At 41.8% G+C, this 21125-nt stretch overlaps 1 protein-coding gene across 4 annotated transcripts in view; it reads left to right on the plus strand.

The window, feature by feature from the left end:
- The window catches only part of MAMDC2 (MAM domain containing 2), a 161945-nt gene that overhangs the window by 64091 nt on the left and 76729 nt on the right, over positions 1 to 21125 (plus strand). For 2 of the 4 annotated variants that reach the window (XR_014057814.1, XM_081504376.1), the window contains exons 3-5: positions 10661 to 10932; positions 12658 to 12742; positions 15912 to 16049. Coding sequence is in view for 3 of the 4 variants with exons in the window: in XM_081504376.1 (XP_081360502.1) it covers positions 10661 to 10932; positions 12658 to 12742; positions 15912 to 16049 (495 nt within the window). In the remaining variant the exon portion in view is untranslated. Of the gene's footprint in view, positions 1 to 6016; positions 6125 to 8249; positions 8403 to 10660; positions 10933 to 12657; positions 12743 to 15911; positions 16050 to 21125 lie in introns of all 4 variants that reach the window. The other 2 variants (XM_081504392.1, XM_081504383.1) reach the window with 2 other exon arrangements.

Here is a 21125-nt window from a genome sequence, read left to right on the forward strand (position 1 = left end):
ATAGGGGTGGTGAATCAGGTAGTTTGGAAGCCTGTAACAAAAAACAAAGATAACAATGGTTAAAACTGGGATCTGTTTTTCTCTTTCATAATGAGGTAGGAAGTTAAACTGGTTATAAGACTCCACAACATGAGTAGTAATCCAGCTCATTCTGGGTTTCTGCCCTGCCCACTACAATGGCTTCCATCCTCAGGGTCACCTGCTAGGGTGACCAACTGTGTTGGTTTGCCTGGGATTGAAGGGGTTCCCAGGATGTGAGACTTTCCATTTTAAAACCAGGAAAGTCCCAGGCTACCTGGGATGAGTTGGTTACATCTGCACCTCCTGGTTTTGCAATGGCCACTGCAACTCCAGCCCTTTGCACCCACACTTTAGACAGGAAGAAGAAGGAAGAGAGGAGGACAAAAGGGACAGGTCAGCTGACTGAGCCCCTCTTTAAGGAGCTTTATCAGAAGCCCCACCTGACAACTTTCTCTTACATCTCTGTCTAAAACTGTCATTGGCCACCTCTCCATTCAAGTGTGAATGGCAACAGCAGTGTCATGGCTGGGCACATTGGCAGCCCCATCATAAAGTATGGTTCTCTAGAGAGGAAGAAGGAGAGAATGGATATTGGGTGGGCAATTAGCAGTTCCTGCCCCCGTGAGGAAGACTCCTCAGAGCAGAGAAACCAGACCCAGACCCAGTGAGGTACAAACTCTGAAGATCAGACAAAGCTAGATGATCCCACAGAAAGGACCTAAAAGTAGAGGTAGGAGCAGAACTACTACAGCAGGTATCAAGGAATTCAGAGGGAGAAAGTGCTTTAAGACCGAGAGAGGGTCCAGAGGTTAATGCTGCCCCGGTGTGATTTTATTAACAAGGGCCACTTCGAAAAAAAAGCCGCAAGCTTCCTGTGGAAATTCCCCTCCCTTCCCGAAAGCCAAACACCCCACATGTGGGAGAAGTTGCTGAGTAAGTTAAAGGACAAAGTGGGATCCTAACTGCTCCCCCACCACCCCGGCCTTCTCCCGTATGACCAGCACAGACAGGACTAACTGATGGTGATACAGTTCAGTGGGTCTGTACTGGGCCTCACAGTTTTCTTCAATTTTAATCCAAAGTGACATCAGTGAAAAAGCCTTGCATGGCCACTATTGCACATCAGGGTTCCTTCCAGCCCCACATGTTAAGTTGCTACAAAAGTTTGAAGTTAAAAAACATTGCTCTGGCTCCCTTGGTGACAGGAGCAAATTCTTGTTTATACACGAATACTGGGAAAACTGAAAAGTCAGTTTCCACGTCAAGGAATAGCGTTCGCCCTGCCCCAGTCCTGTGTGCTAGGATGTCACTGGAGCCTGTATGTGGCAATTTTATGCTGCTCTTTAAATGCAGGCTTTCCTTTTTCCTTAAGCAAGATGATATTTGAAATGTTCCCTGACTTGAGAGCCTCTTCACTGCACTCATATGAAAGGTTTCATTCTGGGAGGGGTTTCTTACTCCTTGGAACCAAAATAGAACTGTAAATGCACTCACTTCTCAATTGTTCTCTCCATTGCATTTCAGAAGCTGATCCTGCCTATAAAGTTGTGCTACCCATCAACCACCCTTGGTATATTGATTTCTGGGGGGATTTAGATTTAAGCTCATACTTCTTAAATCTTATTCATCTCCTTATCCATGGAAGCTAACCAAAATCCAGGGGGTTCATGCAGTTTTATTGAATGAGAATGAGAAATTTCTTGAAACTGTCATTACTAAGGACCTCATATGGCAAAAAAAGAAGGAAGAAAAGAAGCCATTCCCACCAAAACATTTACTGAAAGCAGATGTGCCTTGCAAAACTCTGTAGAGAGATTCTTTCTAACACAGCAGGGAGATTGGGAATCTGGGGGATTTGTTTTATGTTGGACAGCACAGAGCACCCTGGTGTCTGGCACATAGGGGTCCAAATCCAGCCTGGAAATGGATTACCCATGAGAAGCACATGCAGTGCCTTCTGCTCCATGCAAGTTAGTAAATACTTATTAAGACACTGGGTTGAAATTCTGGGCTGTACCTTGTACTTATAGTTCTCTGATCTGTCATTATTGCCCTCATTCTGAGTGACTTGAAAACTCTTCATTTCCATGTTGCCCCATTCCCCACTTCCCAGTATGGCCTAGGATTCTCTGAGCCCAAGACTGTGGGGTCTCTGTCCACCATCACTAACCAAAGTATGGACGCAAAAATTTACTCTTTGCATTAATTCTAAGCATTGATTTGTTAACATCCTCTTGGTAGGGGAAAGGTGCCCTACTGTGGATCAAGTACAAGGCATACCCTAATTTTAGAAAACTATATATTTATAACTCTTTCAGATGGTAGAAAAGTTAATCTGCTTGTTTTGTTATCAACAGGAACAGTATGTGTAGAAAAGCCTATCAGTTCAATTCAGTTCAGTTGCTCAGTCATGTCCGATTCTTTGCGACCCCATGTACTGCAGTACACCAGGCCTCGCTGTCCATCACCACCTACCAGAGCTTGCTCAAATTCATGTCCATTGGGTCGGTGATGCCATCCAACCATCTCATCCTCTGTCATCCCCTTCTCCTCCTGCCTATATAGGCTTCCATATAAAAGCATCCATACCTTCAGGATCTCAGAGTAAGGAAAAGGAGGGAAACTTTGCTCTCCTGCCTGAGGAAGATTGATACAATTGTAAATAGATAATAGAGCATACAAGAAAGTATTTGGAAACAGTGTGGAGCTGGGGGAATCAAGCAGACTTGGAGCCAAACCTTCCTTTACTAGCTGTGACCTTGGACTGCTCAATTAGCCTTTGTGAGTATCTGTTTCCTCCCCTGTAAAGTGGTAACTCCCATGCGATAGGATCATTCATCAGGATTAAGAGAGAAGACCGTATGTTGAGAACCTAATCCCTGCAGCTCAATGAGTATTAGATCCCTTTGAATCTTTTATTCTTAACAGATGATTTAAGATGAATTCTTGAAAGCTGCCTTCATTTTCATATGATCAAAATTATATTCATATAGTGATTTACTAAATAAACTAGAGGATAATAGTAAAATTGGAAACTTCAAACAGAGGATAAGACTATTTTTATGTAGTCATAGAAATTTGTGATTTTTCTTAGGTATTTTCAGAACAAAACATTCTTCTGCCAAAGGTAACCAGTACATTTATAAATTATTATCAATCTGATTGATTAACAAGTATTTAATACAGATTTCTACATTTGGTGAATGCTATGCCATTTATTTTCTAACAGCACAATCAGCTGTTTTTGAGAACCCCTATGCCCATTGCATTTGCTATACTTTTTAATTTTTGAAAAGTCTTTGATGTGCAAAGAAAGCATGACTCCTTCAAAATATAAACTGATGGCTTATACATAATTGAGGATGCAATTACTTGGAAGCCTCCTCTCTCCATGATAGGAATTGGGTTCTTTGCAAAATACTTTATGAGCATTTGCCAGATGCTTTGCATGCATTATTGTCCAGGCTGCTTTGATCAGCTGGTGGAATGTAAAGATGATTGTCAACAGATAGCATAGTTCAGCAATGGGACAGGACAGAATGGGAGGGGCTGGGACGTAGAAAAAGTTGTGCCCAGAGGAGTAGAGCAGGCACTAGGGAGAATGAATACAGATGCATATGGATCTTTGAAATAGTGGGGAGAAACTGATGTCAGAAGGGCAAGACAAAGGGAAGCAGGCAAAGCTAGTAGCAGTTAATATCAAGGAAGTCCAATATGAGATGATGAGATGGGCTAGCCGTCAGGAAAATCATGCTGGTCAAACATTTGGAAAAATAAGACCTAACCTTTATTAAACACTTATCACATGCCCTTGGGCACTGTGCTAAGAGCTTTACTTATCTTATATAATCTTTTGTAAAACTCTGCAAAGTCAGTATTTTAGCGTCCTCGTTTTACCAGTGAAGAAAATGTCTCAGATAGCAAATGCGACTGGCTGAAAGTGACATGATTCGTTAGTAGTGTAATCGGGATTTCAGCCAACATTTGGCTTGAGGTGATAACCACCAAGTTATAAGCACTCTGCTTCCACAGAAAGGGCCCAGTCCAGATGGGCAGGCAGTAAGGCATTCAGGAAATCTGGCAAGAAGATCCTTGCCTTAGGTCAGGGACTGGACTTCAGCCCTGGGAAGGAAGCTGCCAAAAAGAAGGCAGTGTCCTTGTCTTAGACATGCAAGATGCTGAGAGCTAAACAAATAGAAAAGTAGGCATCATTATCAGACCTGGGTCACCAGAGGTTTCAGCCAGAATCATACTAGGGCTAAATATATTGAATTCTATCAGTACTTCAGATGGTGGTTAACTCTGGGTGAGAGTTAGGCGGGGCTTAGCTGTGAGGAAGGGAACTGCTGAGGATGGGCAGCCAGAAGAACCCCAGTACTCAAGAGGACAAAGGCATAGATTTCAGCACCAAAGAGTCAATTAAGATGAAACGAATGAAGATTGTTCTCCCATCAGCATTGTGAGTGTGCTGCTGGCCCGTTACCTGAATGAATAGCATCTCTGAACCATAATGGAAAAAAGAAGACAATAGAAATTTCTGTCTCTGGAACAACTAAAGGACTCCTCCTCTGATACTAAGAGAAATAATTAACATTACACTTTACAAAGCATTTTTATATATGTCATTTTCATCAGGTTCTCACAACTCTGTAGATAAGAAGTTATTTCTCACCTGAGCTTTGTATTCTGAAGTCAGCATGAAAAATGAAAATGGAATACCATCAAAATTGCCCTTGAAAATTCCTTAAATTACACATGGAATGTAGTGTACATGATTTTCTATATATAATTACCATTTTTATGTACAACACAGCTGATTTTCCTTTTTGTGTTGAAATATATAAGTTCCACTTAGTGGCTATTCATATAAAAAACTTATTTCATACAAGTAAGTATGTATTGCAGTGATTGGATTGTTTTTTGTTGGTTTGTCTTTTTCTAAGTACATTGAGTGATTTCTCAAATATTGAATGTGTATGTAATAGGACTTCCCTGTTTATTATTCCCATTTTGTAGACAAAGAAATTCACGACACAGTTAGCATATGCATGATTAAATTTTAAGCCAAAGTTATACACATCCTGGGTGGGGTCCACTGTACCATATGATCACCCCACCATGATCTTTACATCTGAATGACAGCACATTCATTAGCAAAAAGAGCTGCAAGGGTTACCAAGAAGTCCCCCATAGTGATTGCCTGGGATTTAGACCCATCACACTGTGCCTTGGCTGTTGGAAGTCATTAATAATACATTGAACTCAAACCATGCAGATATGTCTAGCTTTGGGGCATAACCTCAAAAATCAGTTCTTTAGTCTGCCTTCACTGAGAAACAGAGAAGGCTTTTCTTTTGTTTTCTAGTGCCTGCATGTGACTAGAAGACATAATCAGAACCCTGAGGCATATGGAGCCTAACCATTTTGGCAAGATAGTTTAATTACTGGTTTTGATTGCCAACTTACTTTTTAAAAATCTTTTTGGAAGTTTATGGCCCTCTTCTGACCCCTTATAAAGATTTTATCATTTCCAATAACTGTCTCATAAATTAGGTCAAATTACCTAAGTAGCCATGTTTGAAAAAGATCCTTCCCTCCCTTCCTATCATCATGTTTTCAACACTGTGGCTACCAAGTTTCCCCCAGACCCTTTGCCCCATGTGTCGTAATCAACGACCCTGTCCACGTGTGATTTCTGCCATCCTTTGCCTTTTTCTTACTTGTGTTAGAGTTGTTTCTCTTCCTATGCTAAAAAAGTTGGGAAAGGGAGTGGTATCTGTAGGAATGGTGGAGTAAGGGCTTCAGAAAATCCTCTCCCCACAAAAGCAATGAAAGCACTGGCAACAATTGTCAAAATCAGCTTTTTAAGAACTTGAGATTAACCAAAGACCTGCAATATTTGGGAGCATTTATTCAAGAAAAATAACTGAATATCAGCAAGGAGAGTGAAACCTGTGTGTATTTTAACTTACTCTATTCCTATCCTGATCTTTAGATGCACATGGAAATGCAAGGGACCCAGAATACTCAGAACAGTCTTGAAAAAGAAGAATGAAGTCAGAAGGCCCACGCTTCTCAGTTTCAAAACTACCACAAAGCTACAGTAAGCAAGACTATGTGGTAGTAGCCGAAGGAAAGACGTAAATCCATATAATAGAATTGAGAGCTCAGAAATAAACCTCTACATCTATGCTCAAATGATTTTCAGCAAAAGTGCCAAGACAATTTGATGGGCAAAAATCAACTCAAAATAGATCAAAGATGTAAATGTAACAGCTAGAACTATAAAACTCTTAGAAGAAAACAGAGTTGTAAACCTTCATGACCTTAAATTAGACAATGACTTCCTAGTTACGACACCAAAAGCACACACAAAGAAAAAATAGAAAACTGGACTTCATCAAAATGAAAAATTGTGTACTTCAAAGAATACCATTAAGAAAGTCAAATGAAAACCTATGAATGGGAAAAAATATTGGACTATCCATATGGCTATCCATATTTTAGATTCCACATGTAAGTGATAGCATATGGTATTTGTCTTTCTGTTTCTGACTTACTTCACTTAGTATGATCATCTCTAGTTACATCCATATTAATGCAAATGGCGGCATTTCATTCTTTTTATGGCTGAGTAATATTTCCATTGTATATATGTACCACACCTTTTTTTAGCTATTCACCTGTTGATGGACATTTAGGTTGATTACATGTCTTGGCTATTGTGAACAGTGCTGCTATGAACATAAGGGCACATGTATCTTTTTGAATTATAGTTTTGTCTAGATATATGACCTGGAGTGGGATTGTTGGATCATATTGGTAATTCTGTTTTTGGCTTTTTTTAAGGTATCTTCATGCTGTTTTCCATAGTGGCTGGACCAACTTACATTCCCACCAACAGTGTAGGAACATTGCATTTCCTCCATACCCTCTCTAGCATTAGTTATTTGTAGACATTTTAATAATGGCCACTCTCATTGGTGTGAGGTGGTACCTCATTGTAGTTTTGATGTTGAGCATCTGTTCATGTGCCTATTGGCTGTCTATATGTCTTCTTTGGAGAAATGTCTATTTAGGTCTTTGGCCCATTTTTCTATTGGGTTGTTTGTTTGTTGTTGTTGAGTTGCATGAGTTGTTGATATATTTTGGAAATTAAGCCCTTGTTCCAGTGCATTGCTTGCAAATACTTTCTCTCATTCTATAGGTTGTCTTTTTCTTTTGTTTATCATTTCCTTTGCTGTGCAAAAGCTTGTAAGTTTGATTAGGTCCCATTTGTTTATTGAAAAGATTATTTTTAATAAAGTAAGAAAAAACAACTCACCAAAACCATTATCAGTTTGTTCTAGAATGGCAGTTTTATTAGTGGCAGTCCAGGGAAAGGAACCATCCTGATATCAGTATCTTCCTCATTCTTTCTTAATTTTCTAAAATGTCTTCATAATGTGCCACATTCCTTCTGGTTCAACTTAGCTCTAATATGACCACAAGATACAATATGACCCCAAGCAGTGACATTCCAGCTTAGATCTCAAATCAGATTGATTGGTAGTAGTTATATGGAACACTATATTTAAAAGGATTCTGAGGCTACATCCAAGCTAGGCAGGAAAAAAAAAGTAACAACTAATTAAGAAAATCTGACTTGAGATTGGCAGTGGTAGTGGAGGTAGTTAGCAATTGGGCTAGTTATTTGATCTAGGAAAATACATTATTCTTCTGAGTGGCTGAAAAATCACTTGGGTGGATAAATCTTTGGATGGATTGTAATACAGCTAATTGGCATATCCACACAGAATGACCTAAGAGTGATTTTGAGGTCTGTAATTTACATGTAAAATCTTATAATTTAAATAGCTAATATTTATGGTCAAGATGTCAAAATCACTCAATAAATAGCATTACCTTTCTTATAATATCAAGGTGTTTAAAATAATACATTTTATATACTGTGTGCTTTCAAAGGTTTTTAACATAACAGTATTAGCGTATGCTTATAATAAAATCTGACATGATAAAAGGTTATGTCGAGAAAGATTTTTTATGGCATTCACTGAAAAGTCAAGATAGTCACCAGTAGATGTACTCATTCAGCGTCCTATAACACACATTTACATATGTCTGAATTTTACCTCCGAGTAAAACTGTTTCCTCCCTCCTTTTCATGCTCTCTTTGATAGATTAGCAGTGTCCTGAGAGTGAGTCCTATTTCTCTGTCTGATATGTAGATCAGCACTCTCTGAACTTTTCAGAAATGTGGTCTGTTAGAAGTGCAGCATCACCCCAGACCCGCTTGGATTGGAAACTCAAGGAGTGGGTCCAGCAACCTGGGTTTGAACAAACCCTCCAAGTGACTCAGCTCAAGTTTGAGAGCCCATGCTGTGAGTTGTTTCCCTTCCAGAAGGGGAAAGGAAGGAGGGAGAGAAGTTGGGCAAGTATCCAGGGAGAAGTGGGCCTTGTTTGGCAGCCAAGTTGGCAGGCGATGTAAACAGTCATAGGACACAGCACGAACTTTCTTTGTTTCTTTCCTCTTTTATACCCCATGTTTCAATTCTCTACTTCCTCGGGAAAGGTTTGAAGTGCTCTCAGGATCTTCCTCAATTCCCATCCCTGCCCCACCCCACTACTAGTCTTCTTAGAATCCCTTCCTTTATGGCAGTGGCAGAGTGGGACAAGGAGGATGTGTTTATACATTCCTTCATGTCACAATGAAGCAACAGTACGTTTCAAAAAGGAGTTGGCATCAAGAACCCCAGCTTAGTTAGTGCTTCAAAACCCCACAGGCCCCACAGCTAGTAAATATATATGAAGCCCTTAGAGCAGCACCTGGTTCATAATGAGTGTTTGCTGTATGTAGGAGGTAGTGGTATTGCTGGTGATTACTGCAAGGACCAGATTTATTCATAGAGAGTGCCTGGGTTGGCATCTAGACGCAGTTGCTATTTGCACCTAGTGGGTGGTTGCTATGTTGAAAAGACTGCCAGCTGGAGATAGATCTTGATCTTGAAAACTTTTGCAGGCAAGTGAGGCTCCTTGAAGATAATGCCCTAACTGTGTCCTAATTGTGAGGATGGCCATCCACTGAGCTACCGCTAGCCTGTCCACACTCACCACAGGATTCAGGCTGGGATCAGATTTGGGGAAGCAAGTGTGGGAGAAGGGGCTGAAGAACATCACAAAAAGCAAAGAGGCCTTTTAGGGCCTTTCCAGTAAGAATTTAGTGTTAGTATTAGTCGCTCAGTCGTGTCTGACTTTTTGCGACCCCATAGCCTGCCAGGCTCCTCTGTCCATGGGATTTTCTAGGCAAAAATACTGGAGTGGGTTGTGCAAGGGGTGATGTGGGTGGTCACATATACAAGACTGCATGTTAGATGCTGGCCATGAATGTGGGAACCTCTGAACAAACATGAGGGTGCAGGCTAGAAGGGCAGAGGGTCCTCAAGACCCACCAGCAGATTAGATCATTGCTACAGAAAGCCAATGGCCAGAGTTGGATTTGGAAAGCTCAAGTGAGAGTTCTTGGTTCCAACCTCCTTTTTTGGTTGTAGAAATGCTATTTTACATCCTAGTGTAGCCGGTGGAGCCCTTGACAATATCAGGAGAATGAGGAGAGAAGGAGCAGGAGGGAGGAGTGAAGAGAGGGAAAGAAGAAGAGGAGGGGTGAAGGGGATGGGAGGAAAAGGAAGGAGAAGACAGAAGGGAAGGGAAGGAAAGAGAGGGCAAGGAAGGGGGCAAGGGGATAGGGGTGGGAATAATCAGTGCTTCTGCTGATTTCCAAGCCTTGTCCTACATGTTTTACATGTACTTTCTCATTTAGCTATCAGAACTAGGAGATTCAATTGAGGAAGAGTCTAGAGGAGGAGAAAAGTGAAAGTTTCAGTCACTCAGTTGTGACCCCATGGACTATATAGCCCACTAGGCTCCTCTGTCCATGGAATTCTCCAGGCAAGAATAGTGGAATGGGTAGTCATTCCTTTTTGCAAGGGATCTTCCTGACTCAGAGAAGGAGAGTCCTATGCTAATTAAAAATTACCTTGTGATAAATTTTTTTCTGCCTGGGCCCCAAGTTTGAAGTAACCAAATCAATTTAATCTACTATAATGAGGCACGTTAAATGCAGATTGAATCATTAGGTACGAGAGGATCAATGGAAGGGGAAGGAACCCACCAAGGTATTCTGACTCCAGTAGAGGAATACTGCTCCTCCAGATTCGGAAGCTCCTTAGCCTGGGTTCTCAAACTCATACGCCTATGGGGGCCAGGGAGATGAAAGCAGTGTGCTAGATGGGCCTGTTATAAGGTGATGGTAGGTGCTAGTGAGCAACAGACACTTGACTTCAAGGTCAGGAAGTGATAGGGAGAAGTGGGGATTATGGCAAATGGAGCCCACATGCCACCTCTAAAGAGGCAGCACTACTGAGCTCTGGGCTGCTGCTGTTGTGTGAAAGTAGCCTCCGTGTCACCAGACCTTCTAATTTCTCACCAGAAGCAGAGATCCAGTGTTCAGGCAACATTTAGTGGGCGCACATAATGCATGTGCTGGCTGTGTCTGCCCTCAGGTTTACTGGATTGCAGTTGTGCATTTTCCTGAGTCACAAACAGAAGATTGATTTCTTCCCTGGGTCCTCTTCTCTTCTAGGCCATTATATTTATGTGGATACCTCCTTTGCCAAACAAGGGGAGAAAGCTGTGCTGCTGAGTTCTGATCTGCATGCTGAGGAATGGAGCTGCCTCCGATTGGTCTACCAGATAACCACATCTTCAGGGTCTCCATCAGATCCCAGCTGGTTGAATCTCTACATGAGATTTGAAGATGAAAGCTTTGATCGCTTGCTTTGGTCAGCCAAGGAGCCTTCGGACAGCTGGCTCATAGCCAGCTTGGATTTGCAAAACAGGACCAAAAAATTCAAGGTAGAAAAAATTTAGATGCAGGCTTATTGCTTGACATTATACTATTCTGAGATCTTATGAAAGCTTCTGCCATTCATTGCAATTAGTTATCTCCTGTGTTAGGATGTGACATTTTGCAGGAGCTGCATCATTGAAAAACATTAGTAATGGAAATTAATATTGTTTATTCCTTAGAAGAGTTTCTTCCCAGATTTGTTTTCTGTCTATTTAAATGGAGTTTGTGTAAGAATCTAAATGGGGCTTAAATCAACCTCTTCAATGAAAATTTATTTTCCAATGGGCTTTAGGGAGTATTCTCATTTCTTATAATTTTGTTTCATTCTCCTAAGCTGTGTGTTTATGTTTGTGTTGTCTTCCTAATGCTTCCTTTGCTATAATTTTTAACAAAACAGTAACTATGACAAAAAATGAAAATACATTGAAAGAGGAAAGATACTTAAAGGACATGTTTTGATTTCAAAGATGAAAGTTGTTCTACCAAAAGTATTGGGAAAGTAAGGCAGAGAATGTAACAGAAAGTTGGATGTAGATTGGATCAGGAAGGAGGATGGAGCCTGGACTCAGTTGGCCATGAAGTGTGACATTTAGTGAAAACTTGTCATGGGGGACAAAGCAGAGGTTTCCAGGAAACTTTCTCCATTTCTAATCCCCTTTTCAATTCTTTATCCCATATCTCTTCTTCCTCAACAAGCTTGGGAATACAGTACTCTACATTCTGTATCTGCATATTGTCCTCCTATCAGACAGCAGGGTGGATTGAGGGGAGGAGCATTGGAGGTCTGAGTTCCCTATTATAAAGTGTCCCCCCAACAGTATATCACACCTGATATCTACCAGAATAGCTGCAAAATATTGGACTAAAATCACATAAGGAAAGGCAAATATTTTCAGAAGCAAGACCCGAGGTAAACAGTGCTTGAAATCAGCCACATAAATTGTTATGCTTCTCTCTATTCTTTGGGGCTTCCCTGATGGCTCACATGGTAAAGAATCCACCTGCAATGCAGGAGGCCTGGCTTCAATCCCTGGGTTGGGAACATCCCTGGGAGGAGAGCACGGCAACCCACTTCAGTATTTTTGCTTGGAGAATCCCATGGACAGAAGAGCCTGGTGGGCTATAGTCAAAAGGGTTGCACAGAGTCAGATACTACTCAAGCAAAAAAATCTCTATTCTTCATGTAAAATTATCAAATTTTCATCAATACAGAAACTACAAGTTGAGTTGAGTTTTGAGCCTCTTCCACTTATGCAAAGATCCCCCACCACTGGTCAAATTGCCATACCTACCTCCTCTTCCAAGGGATTATTTTCCCCCTCTGAGGCCTCTGCCTTCAGTTCCTGGCCATGCTCAGAATGGATTTGCCCAGAGACCTAAGTCTCTTTTCCATCTGCAGCCAACTGGTGTCACCACAGGTGCGGGAGAAGGTGGTGGCTGGGGTTACAATGGAAAGCAACTGACTGGAAGACAACTGAGCTTTTACTGGATACCTTGCTCACCTCAAAGTTCTGAGAATATGTGTATGAGTTTGTGTACACACGTGCACACGCACACACTTGCCTTCTTTCAGTCAAGTCCATCATGGGATTAGTGTCCAACAGCAATGAACTGAGACAATCTCATTTTGCCTTGAATAGCTGAACAGCTTCTGACTAGTAGATGAAATACTGAAAATGGACACATGGTATTTCAAAGTCTAACTCCCTTCTACCCCGTGTGTTGTGCAGATTTTAATAGAAGGTGTGCTAGGACATGGAAATACATCCAGCATCGCACTCTTTGAAATCAAGATGACAACCGGCTACTGTATTGGTAAGTGGGTTTCCTTTTCATTGTATCAGAACTTGCATCTTTTTCTAAAATCTCCTGTTGCCAGAGGTAATTGAATCAACCGTAAAGACAGAGTATTTTACAAACTACACTCTGTATTGCATTTTGAATTTTGCATCATTTGAATGCTGTATGATGTTTCTCTGTCTTTAGCGGAGGAAGGCTCGTTAAGAGTTTGCCTGGACTGACTGGGTTGATGAAATAAAAGTAGGTGAAGTGATTGTAACCTGAGTTGCTGCCTTAAACTCAACATATTCCATATTCCAATAAACATAATTTCCAGTTGGCTGTAAATTCAGCTTTTTGTAACATTTGCCAGAAAGGCGGCATCCTATTTACCTCCATATTACCTCCTTTCCTCACTCTCCTCCATTCCTCTCTTACACACCACTGCTCTGTCTTTACAATCACAATTGTCACTTAGATTCTACTTGAGCAGGGTTGTGAGGTTCTTCTTATGTGCCAGCTTCTTGGAGGGCATCAAGAGCAGACATTCTCTATGCTTGAAGTCACTCACCTTCCATTGTCTCCTACTGAAGCTGTCTCTATAAATGATCAGTTCTGCTGGTGAAGGACACGCCATGCTGTGCAGGTGAGGGGGGTGGGGAGGAAACCGGACAGGACTGAATCCAGGAGATGCATTTGAGCTGCAGTTTCAAGAAGGGGAAGTTTAGGAATTCAGTTGGTGAAGGAGCAGAGCAGGAAGGAAAGCACTCATTCTGGGCAGACCCCAGTGCAGCGACAGTGCAGAGCGTGTCCAGGCGAAGGCCAGGGGCTGGGTAGTGTTTGAAGTGAGAGTCAGGAGTGCTGAGGGAGGCTGTTATGAAAGAGTCTGGATCCCAGCTGTGGAGCCTGGGCTCCTGGATTATGTGGTTGGGAGGCACCAGAAGTCATTCAGCGGGGAGGGGCCTGCAGCTGGGCTTTCAGATGCTGACTCTGGCTGCCACCTGGAAAATGAGCTGGAAACAAGGAAAGTATATAAGAGGTAGGAAAACCCTCTGGAAGTGGTTGCGACCTCCCAGAGGGGACATGGGAGTCTAAAATTGGGGTCGGCAGTGGAATGGGATAAAGGTAGTAGGTTTGAGAGATTTTTTCCAGCACTGACAGTACTGGAGGCTGAATGGCCGTGGAAAAGAAGAGACAAGAGTCAAGGGCAATTCTGAACAAAAAGGAGCCTTTACTAATTCCTTAAGTCTTACTTCTCTGTTTTGACCTGCTAGTGATGATGCTACTGCAAGTGAAAGAAAGCAGACCTAGATTGTTACCACTTCATGAAGATACAGTGAGCTTAAACTGAATCTTCTTTCTTTGGTCCTCCATGTAGCTCTTTAGTGGCAGCTGCCTGGGGCTTGAACACCCTCACAGACTAGTCAGACACACCTGGTGGAGCACCACCTGCTGGCCCAGTCCGTGCACTGCGCCCTGCAGCCTCTGTTTCATCTGCACAATGGGGATTCAAATGTTTCCCTCATAGGAAAGGACTGTCGTGGAGAACAGTGAGATCATGGATATGAAGGTGATTGTCACCGTGCTTGGCACTCAAAAATGTTAATTTCCTTTCTTCAAATCACTTGATGGCTTCTGTTTTTTTAAAAATCACAAAAGGAGCCCTGATATTTTACCTTGTTGAACTGTATGATCTTATTCTCACCTCATCTTTCTTTCCGTACACTCCTTTTGCCTCTCTTGCTTCCCCATCTGTAAAATGAGGTTAATAATAGTACATACCTTGTGGGGTTGTTTTGAGGATTAGATAATTTAAATCATATAAAGTACTCAGATTAGTGCCTGGTGCATTGAAGAATATTTTGCTTTTTTCTTTTACTCTGCAGCAGCCTTTAACACTGACTGCTGGGCATAGGTTAGTGGATCTTGTGGTAGAAAAGTTGAAAATGAAAATCTTAAAAATGTTGAGTGCTTGCTAATGCAAAAGCACACTGATAACTGTATCAGTCAGGACCCTGGCAAGAAAGTGGAAACAGATTACATTCAATCTTAGCAATTTGAGGAAAACTTACCAAAGGGACTACAAAGGTGTGGGTGGGTGAAGGAAGCCTGTCAAAATGCAGTAATCCAAGACTAGTCAGAGTGATGACTCATGAACCATCAGCATTGGAGGTCTGAAGGGGCAAGAGAGGAGGGTTTACCAGAACATAGAGCTGTGTGGTCACAGCCAAGTCATGGCATCCTGGCAGAAAGGGAACGGCAGGAATAAACAACCCCAACCTTGTTCTCCTCTTATTTTCCATTGTTTGAATCCATTTTAGAAGCCAGCAGGCAAGGAAGCCCATACAGGTCCATACACATCAACCTCTGGAAGATGGAGCAGGGTGGAAGAAAAGTGGGTGGGTCTGGAGGAGCCAATAGGTGATGACCAGCACAATCACAACTTCATATTTTTAACTGTTGTTTGTGGGGGTCAACAGAGGAACTGGCTTGTGAGTTTCTTGCTCCCCCAAAGGAGTCTGTTGACTGGGAACAATTTATCTGTGCGAGCATGTCAATGCTACTAAAAAGGGGAGAGAGGGTCTCTTTGTCTTCTCTTTTTTTCTCTGCTCAGTAGCTGCCAAAGGGCCCAGTGCCTAAGATATTCCTGTCTCAACTATTCTAAGATCTTGTTTATAAGAAAAGCAGAGAACTCTAGCATCTAGGAAACATGCGCCTTAGCCGTCAGCTTAGTACCTTGTCTACCATCAAGAGAGAAGGGAATGAAAGGATGGGTTCCCAGAAAGGTGGTAGATAACATTTCTGGAGCTAAAAGTGTAGCTCTAAATAGTGCTTTGACGCAGAGTTGGCTGATCTACCAAGCACTAACCACGTGCCTGGCACTGTCCTGGCTGCTGTCCACCCTTACCACAGCCCTGCGTGGTGGGAGTGTCCCCCCATTTTACACAGGAAGAAATGGAGGCTAGGGGAGGTCACACTGCAAGCCACATGGGCCACAATCCAAAGAAGCAATGATGAATTACAATCTCTGTTCCTTACAGGATCTCTCCTCTTGACTGCCTTTGTCCAGGGCCCATGGTACAAAGGCCCCAGTGGTCGAAGAGAGTGGGAAACATACCTGAGTAAGAGCAAACTGCAGTGAGTCTGGGCAGCTGCAGGCATAACTACATCTCCATCAAGTCTGTTTTTATTTCTCTTCTGACAGAATGTGACTTTGAAGAAAACCATCTCTGTGGCTTTGTGAACCACTGGAACCCCAACGTGAACTGGTTTGTTGGAGGAGGAAATGTTCGGAACGCCCACTCTGTTCTCCCGCAGGATCACACCTTCAAGAGTGATCAGGGTGAGCTGGGGACACCTTTTCCCAGGATAACTGTGTTTGCCATCTCCCCACTATATTGACCTGTCCATGGCCCTGTCAACAGAAAAGGAGGCAGTGCGAGGAAGGTGGGTAGGCACTGAGAGACCTGGCCGGAGAGTAGGGAAGAGTAAGCCTGGAGACAGAGACAAAGCGCAGACACCAGCACTGTAACGAGAATGCCACCCAGGTCAAAGCTTTTCTTGCCCTGTGACTGGGCCTTGCTATTGTCACATTTCCATACTATGCTTTATTTTCTTCTCTGTTGTTCAACATTTCTAAAGACAAGGCTGGAATAACCCTAGGTTACTTTTCACTAAAAAGAGATTGAATGATGGGAAGGAGTCCATAAGAACTTCTCTCTTGGCAGGGAGGTGAGTCCTGAATGTGGTGAGCAACAGGGCCCCCTAGTGGCCAAGTGGACTGGTTCTCTGCAGGGAAAATGGAGAGGGTATCACTGAGCAATGGGCTTGGGGGAGAAAGACCCTACAGAGGGAGACCCGGCAAGGGCCTGCTTCCTTGTGGATTATGGCAGCTTCACCTGGACCTTGGTAGGCTTCATGAAAACCTAGGTCTCCTCACGGTTGCCACACATTCCTTTTGTCACCTCCAAGTACTTGTTGACCAGAGAGAAGGTTCTGGTGACTGGCTTTCCAACAGGGACAGAATAGGAATGTTGGTTCTGCTACAAACAGTAACATTTTGCCTTTTAATCCTTTGCCATGTGGATATTTAGGTGATCTGCTCAGTTACAATAAATCGCTGATGATGACAGTGTGTCCCCTTCAGCTGCCTGAACACATGGCAACTTGTTATGGCAACTTTACATCATTCCTCATTCACTGTAGTTTCTCTTCATGTGAATATTTTTAACCACATCTCCAACTTTTTTTTAAGTGTCCATCTTGTTACTTATCTTGGCCTTGGACAGTCTTTATCCAGTCCTTACCGTTCTCTTTGCTCCTAGGTGTTGCACAAAAGATTCAGGTTTCCAAATGTATATACATATTTTGGCCCCAGAGACACACAACCCCTCTCTACTTGTGGCCATAGTAGGAGCCACACCTATAATGAGTGTTATGTATAGAGTGAATGATCAGCTATTATGACAGATTAATTCAGGAATCTGCATGAGTATTTTAAATGACAGTAGGGTTAGCTCAAAATAATAAAATGTTACTACCTCTTGAAACCTTTGTTTAAATGAATAAAACAACTAACACTGTCTTGGGGTTTCAAAAAGAAATGCCAGATGACATTTCTTAATTTATGGAAGTAGGCTGATTTTGAGATTGTTTTCTGCCATCTTTTAAAATTCTAGTACAAGGAATAGAGGGAATCTTGAAAGACTAGTGAATTAAAATTGCAATAATCCTTGGTGTCATTACCACAGAGATACAGCCTTTGGTGTTAGAGAACTTTTCACACATCACTAAAATATTAGTTCTAAAGTCAGATCCTCTAGGTAACCAATGTCATAATCTAAGGGTTATTTGTTCAGTGCATAATTTTTCATTCTTAATGATGGCAAGGACCAGCTGGCTGGGAGAACACATATTCTTGGGAGAGGCAGCAGACCTATGGACTAGTGTCAAATCATCCCTTTGACTATGTTGTGTGTGTATGTGTGTGTGTGTGTGTTAGTCACTCAGTCATGTCCAACTCTTCGCAACCCCATTGACTGTAGCCTGCCAGGCTCCTGTGTCCATGAAATTCTCCAGGCAAGAATACTGGAGTGGGTTGCCATATCCTCCTCCAGGGGATCTTCCTGACCAGGAATCAAACCCAGATCTCCTGCATTGCAGGCAGATTCTTTACCATCTAAGACACCAGGGAAGCCTATGTTAACTGCATGTAACCCATTGTTTGAAAAATGCATCACCACTAATTCTTCCTCTTTCTCATTTGTGACCGCAGAACATTCCAACCATGTTTGTATCAACAAAGGATAAAGAAGGAGGACCAGGCCAGGAGTCAGAATGCTTGTGCTCCAGACCCAGTTATAAGAGTCCTATGTTACTTTAGGTGATTTGCAGATACTTGATCCTGTGTAGAATGTCTATAAGATATTTGGTCTTCCATAAGGTCCTTGAAATTTAGTCCCTTCCAAAACACCTGTGAGCATTATTTGGTCTGTGTCAAATGATTTTAGACAAGGACCAAATATCAAGGACCTTTGTGCATAGACTAAATGTCTTAGGGACATTTTAGACAGGACCAAATGTCCTTCAGTGCTTTGGGTAGTTCCTTAACTTCTGAGGGTCTCCACTACCCTGTTTGAAAATGAGGAATTTGAATTCAGTGATCCCTAAGATGCCTTTGACTTCTAATATTTTACTCTTTTTTCTTTACCTAATGCTATACATCAAAATCTCCAAATTCACCACCCACTGAGATCTATTTCAAAAATGCTTTGGATAAAAACAAAAATAAACAAATGGGACCTAATTAAACTTAAAAGCTTTTCCACTGCAAAGAAAACTATAAACAAAATGAAAAGACAACGCACAGAATGGGAAAAATTATTTGCAGATGAAACAACCAACAAAGGATTAATCTCTAAAATATGCAAACAGCTCATGTAGTTCAATATCATAAAAGCAAATAACCCACTCAAAAAATAAGCAGAATATCTAAATAGACATTTCTCCAAAGAAGCTATAAAGATGGCCAAGAAGCACATGAAAAGATGCTCAACATTACTACTCAGCTCAGTTCAGTCTCTCAGTCATGTCCCACTCTTTGTGACCCCATGGAATGCAGCAAGCCAGGTTTCTCTGTCCATCACCAACTCCGAGAGCTTGCTCAAATTCATGTCCATTGAGTCAGTGATGCCATCCAACCACCTCATCCTCTATCATCCCCTTCTCCTCCCCACTTCTATCTGTCCCAGCATCAGGGTCTTTTCCAATAAATCGGTTCTTCACATCAGGTGGCCAAAGTATTGGAGCTTCAGCTTCAGCCTCAGTCCTTTCAGTGAATATGCAGGATTGATTTCCTTTAGGATTGACTGGTTTAATCTCCTTGCAGTCCAAGGGACTCTCAAGAGTCTTCACCAACACCACAGTTCAAAAACATCAATTCTTTGGTGCTCAGCTTTCTTTATGGTCCGACTCTCACATCCGTACATGACTACTGGATAAACCATAGCTTTGACTATATGGACCTTTGTCAGCAAAGTAATATCTCTGCTTTTTAATATGCTGTCTTGGTTGGTTATAGCTTTTCTTCCAAGGAGCAAGCATCTTTTTAATTTCATGGCTGCCGTCACAATCTGCAGTGATTCTGGAGCCCAAGAAAATAAAGTCTGTCACTGTTTCCATTGTTTCCCCATCTATTTGCCATGAAGTGATGGGACTGAACACCACGATCTTTGTTTTTTGAATGTTGAGTTTTAAGCCAGCTTTTTCAGTCTCCTCTTCACTTTCATCAAGAGGCTCTTTAGTTCCTCTTTGCTTTCTGCTTTCTGGTGGTGTCATCTGCATAGCTGAGGTTATTAATATTTCTCCCCACAATCTTGATTCCAGTTTGTGCTTCATCTAGCCTATGCTTCATGATGCATATAAGTTAAATAAGCAGAGTGACAATATACAGCCTTGACATACTCCTTTCCCATTTTGGAACCAGTCTGTTGTTCCATGTCCAGTTCTAACCGTTGCTTCTTGACCTGCATACAGGTTTCTCAGGAGGCAGGTCAGGTGGTCTGGTATTCCCATCTCTTTCAGAATTTTCCACAGTTTGTTGTGAGCCATAGAGTCAAAGGCTTTAGTGTAGTCAATGAAGCAAAAGTAGATACTATTCTGGAATTCTCTTGCTTTTTTTATGAGCCAACGGATGTTGGCAATTTGATCTCTGGTTTCTCTGCATTTTCTAAATCCGGCTTGAACGTCTGGAAGTTCTCGGTTCACGTACTGTTGAAACCTAGCTTGGAGAATTTTGAGCATTACTTTCCTAGCATGTGAGATGAGTGCAATTATGTGGTAGTTTGAGCATTTTTTGGCATTGCCTTTCTTTGGAATTGGAATGAAAACTTAAGTCCTGTGGCCACTGCTGAGTTTTCCAAATTTGCTGGCATATTGAGTGCTGCACTACTTTCACAGCATCATCTTTTAGGATTTGAAATAGCTCAGCTGGAATTCCAACATCTCCACTAGGTTTGTTGGTAGTGATGCTTCCTATGGCCCACTAGACTTTGCACTCCAGGATGTCTGGCTCTAGGTAAGTGATCACACCCATCGTGGTTATCTGGATCATTAAGATCTTTTTTGTATAATTCTTCTGCGTATTCTTGCCATCTCTTCTTAATATCTTCTTCTTCTGTTAGGTCCATACCATTTCTGTCCTTTAACAAGCCCATCTTTGCATGAAATGTTCCCTTGGTATCTCTAATTTTCTTGAAGAGATCTCTAGTCTTTCCCATTCTGTTGTTTTCCTCTATTTCTTTGCATTGATCACTTGAGAAGGCTTTCTTATCTCTCCTTGCTATTCTTTGGAACTCTGCATTCAGATGGATATATCTTTTCTCCTTTGCCTTTCATTTCTCTTCTTTTCTCAGCTGTTTGTAAGGCCTTCTCAGATAACCATTTTGCCTTTTTGCATTTCTTTTTCTTGGGGGATGGTTTTGATCACTGCCTCCTGTACAGTGTCACAAACCTCCATCCATAGTTCTTCAGGCACTCTGTCTATCAGATCTAATCCCTTGAATTTATTTGTCACTTCTACTATATAATCGTAATAAGTATGATTTAGATCATACCTGAATGAAAGAGTGGTTTTCCCTACTTTCTTCAATTTAAGTTGGAGTTTGGCAATAAAGAGTTCATGATCTAAGACACAGTCAGCTCCTGGTTTTGTTTTTGCAGACTGTATCGAGCTTCTCCATCTTCGGCTGCAAAGAATATAATCAATCTGATTTTGGTATTGACCAACTGGTGATGTCCATGTGTAGAGTCATCTCTTGTGTTGTTAGAAGAGGGTGTTTGCTATGACCATTGCATTCCCTTGGCAAAACTCTTCATTTTGTACTCCCAGGCCAAACTTATTTGTTACTCTAGGTATCTC

This window comes from Giraffa tippelskirchi, chromosome 1 (assembly GCF_054371585.1).
Source record: "Giraffa tippelskirchi isolate mGirTip1 chromosome 1, T2T-mGirTip1v1.2.pri, whole genome shotgun sequence".
Taxonomy (NCBI): Eukaryota; Metazoa; Chordata; class Mammalia; order Artiodactyla; family Giraffidae; genus Giraffa; species Giraffa tippelskirchi.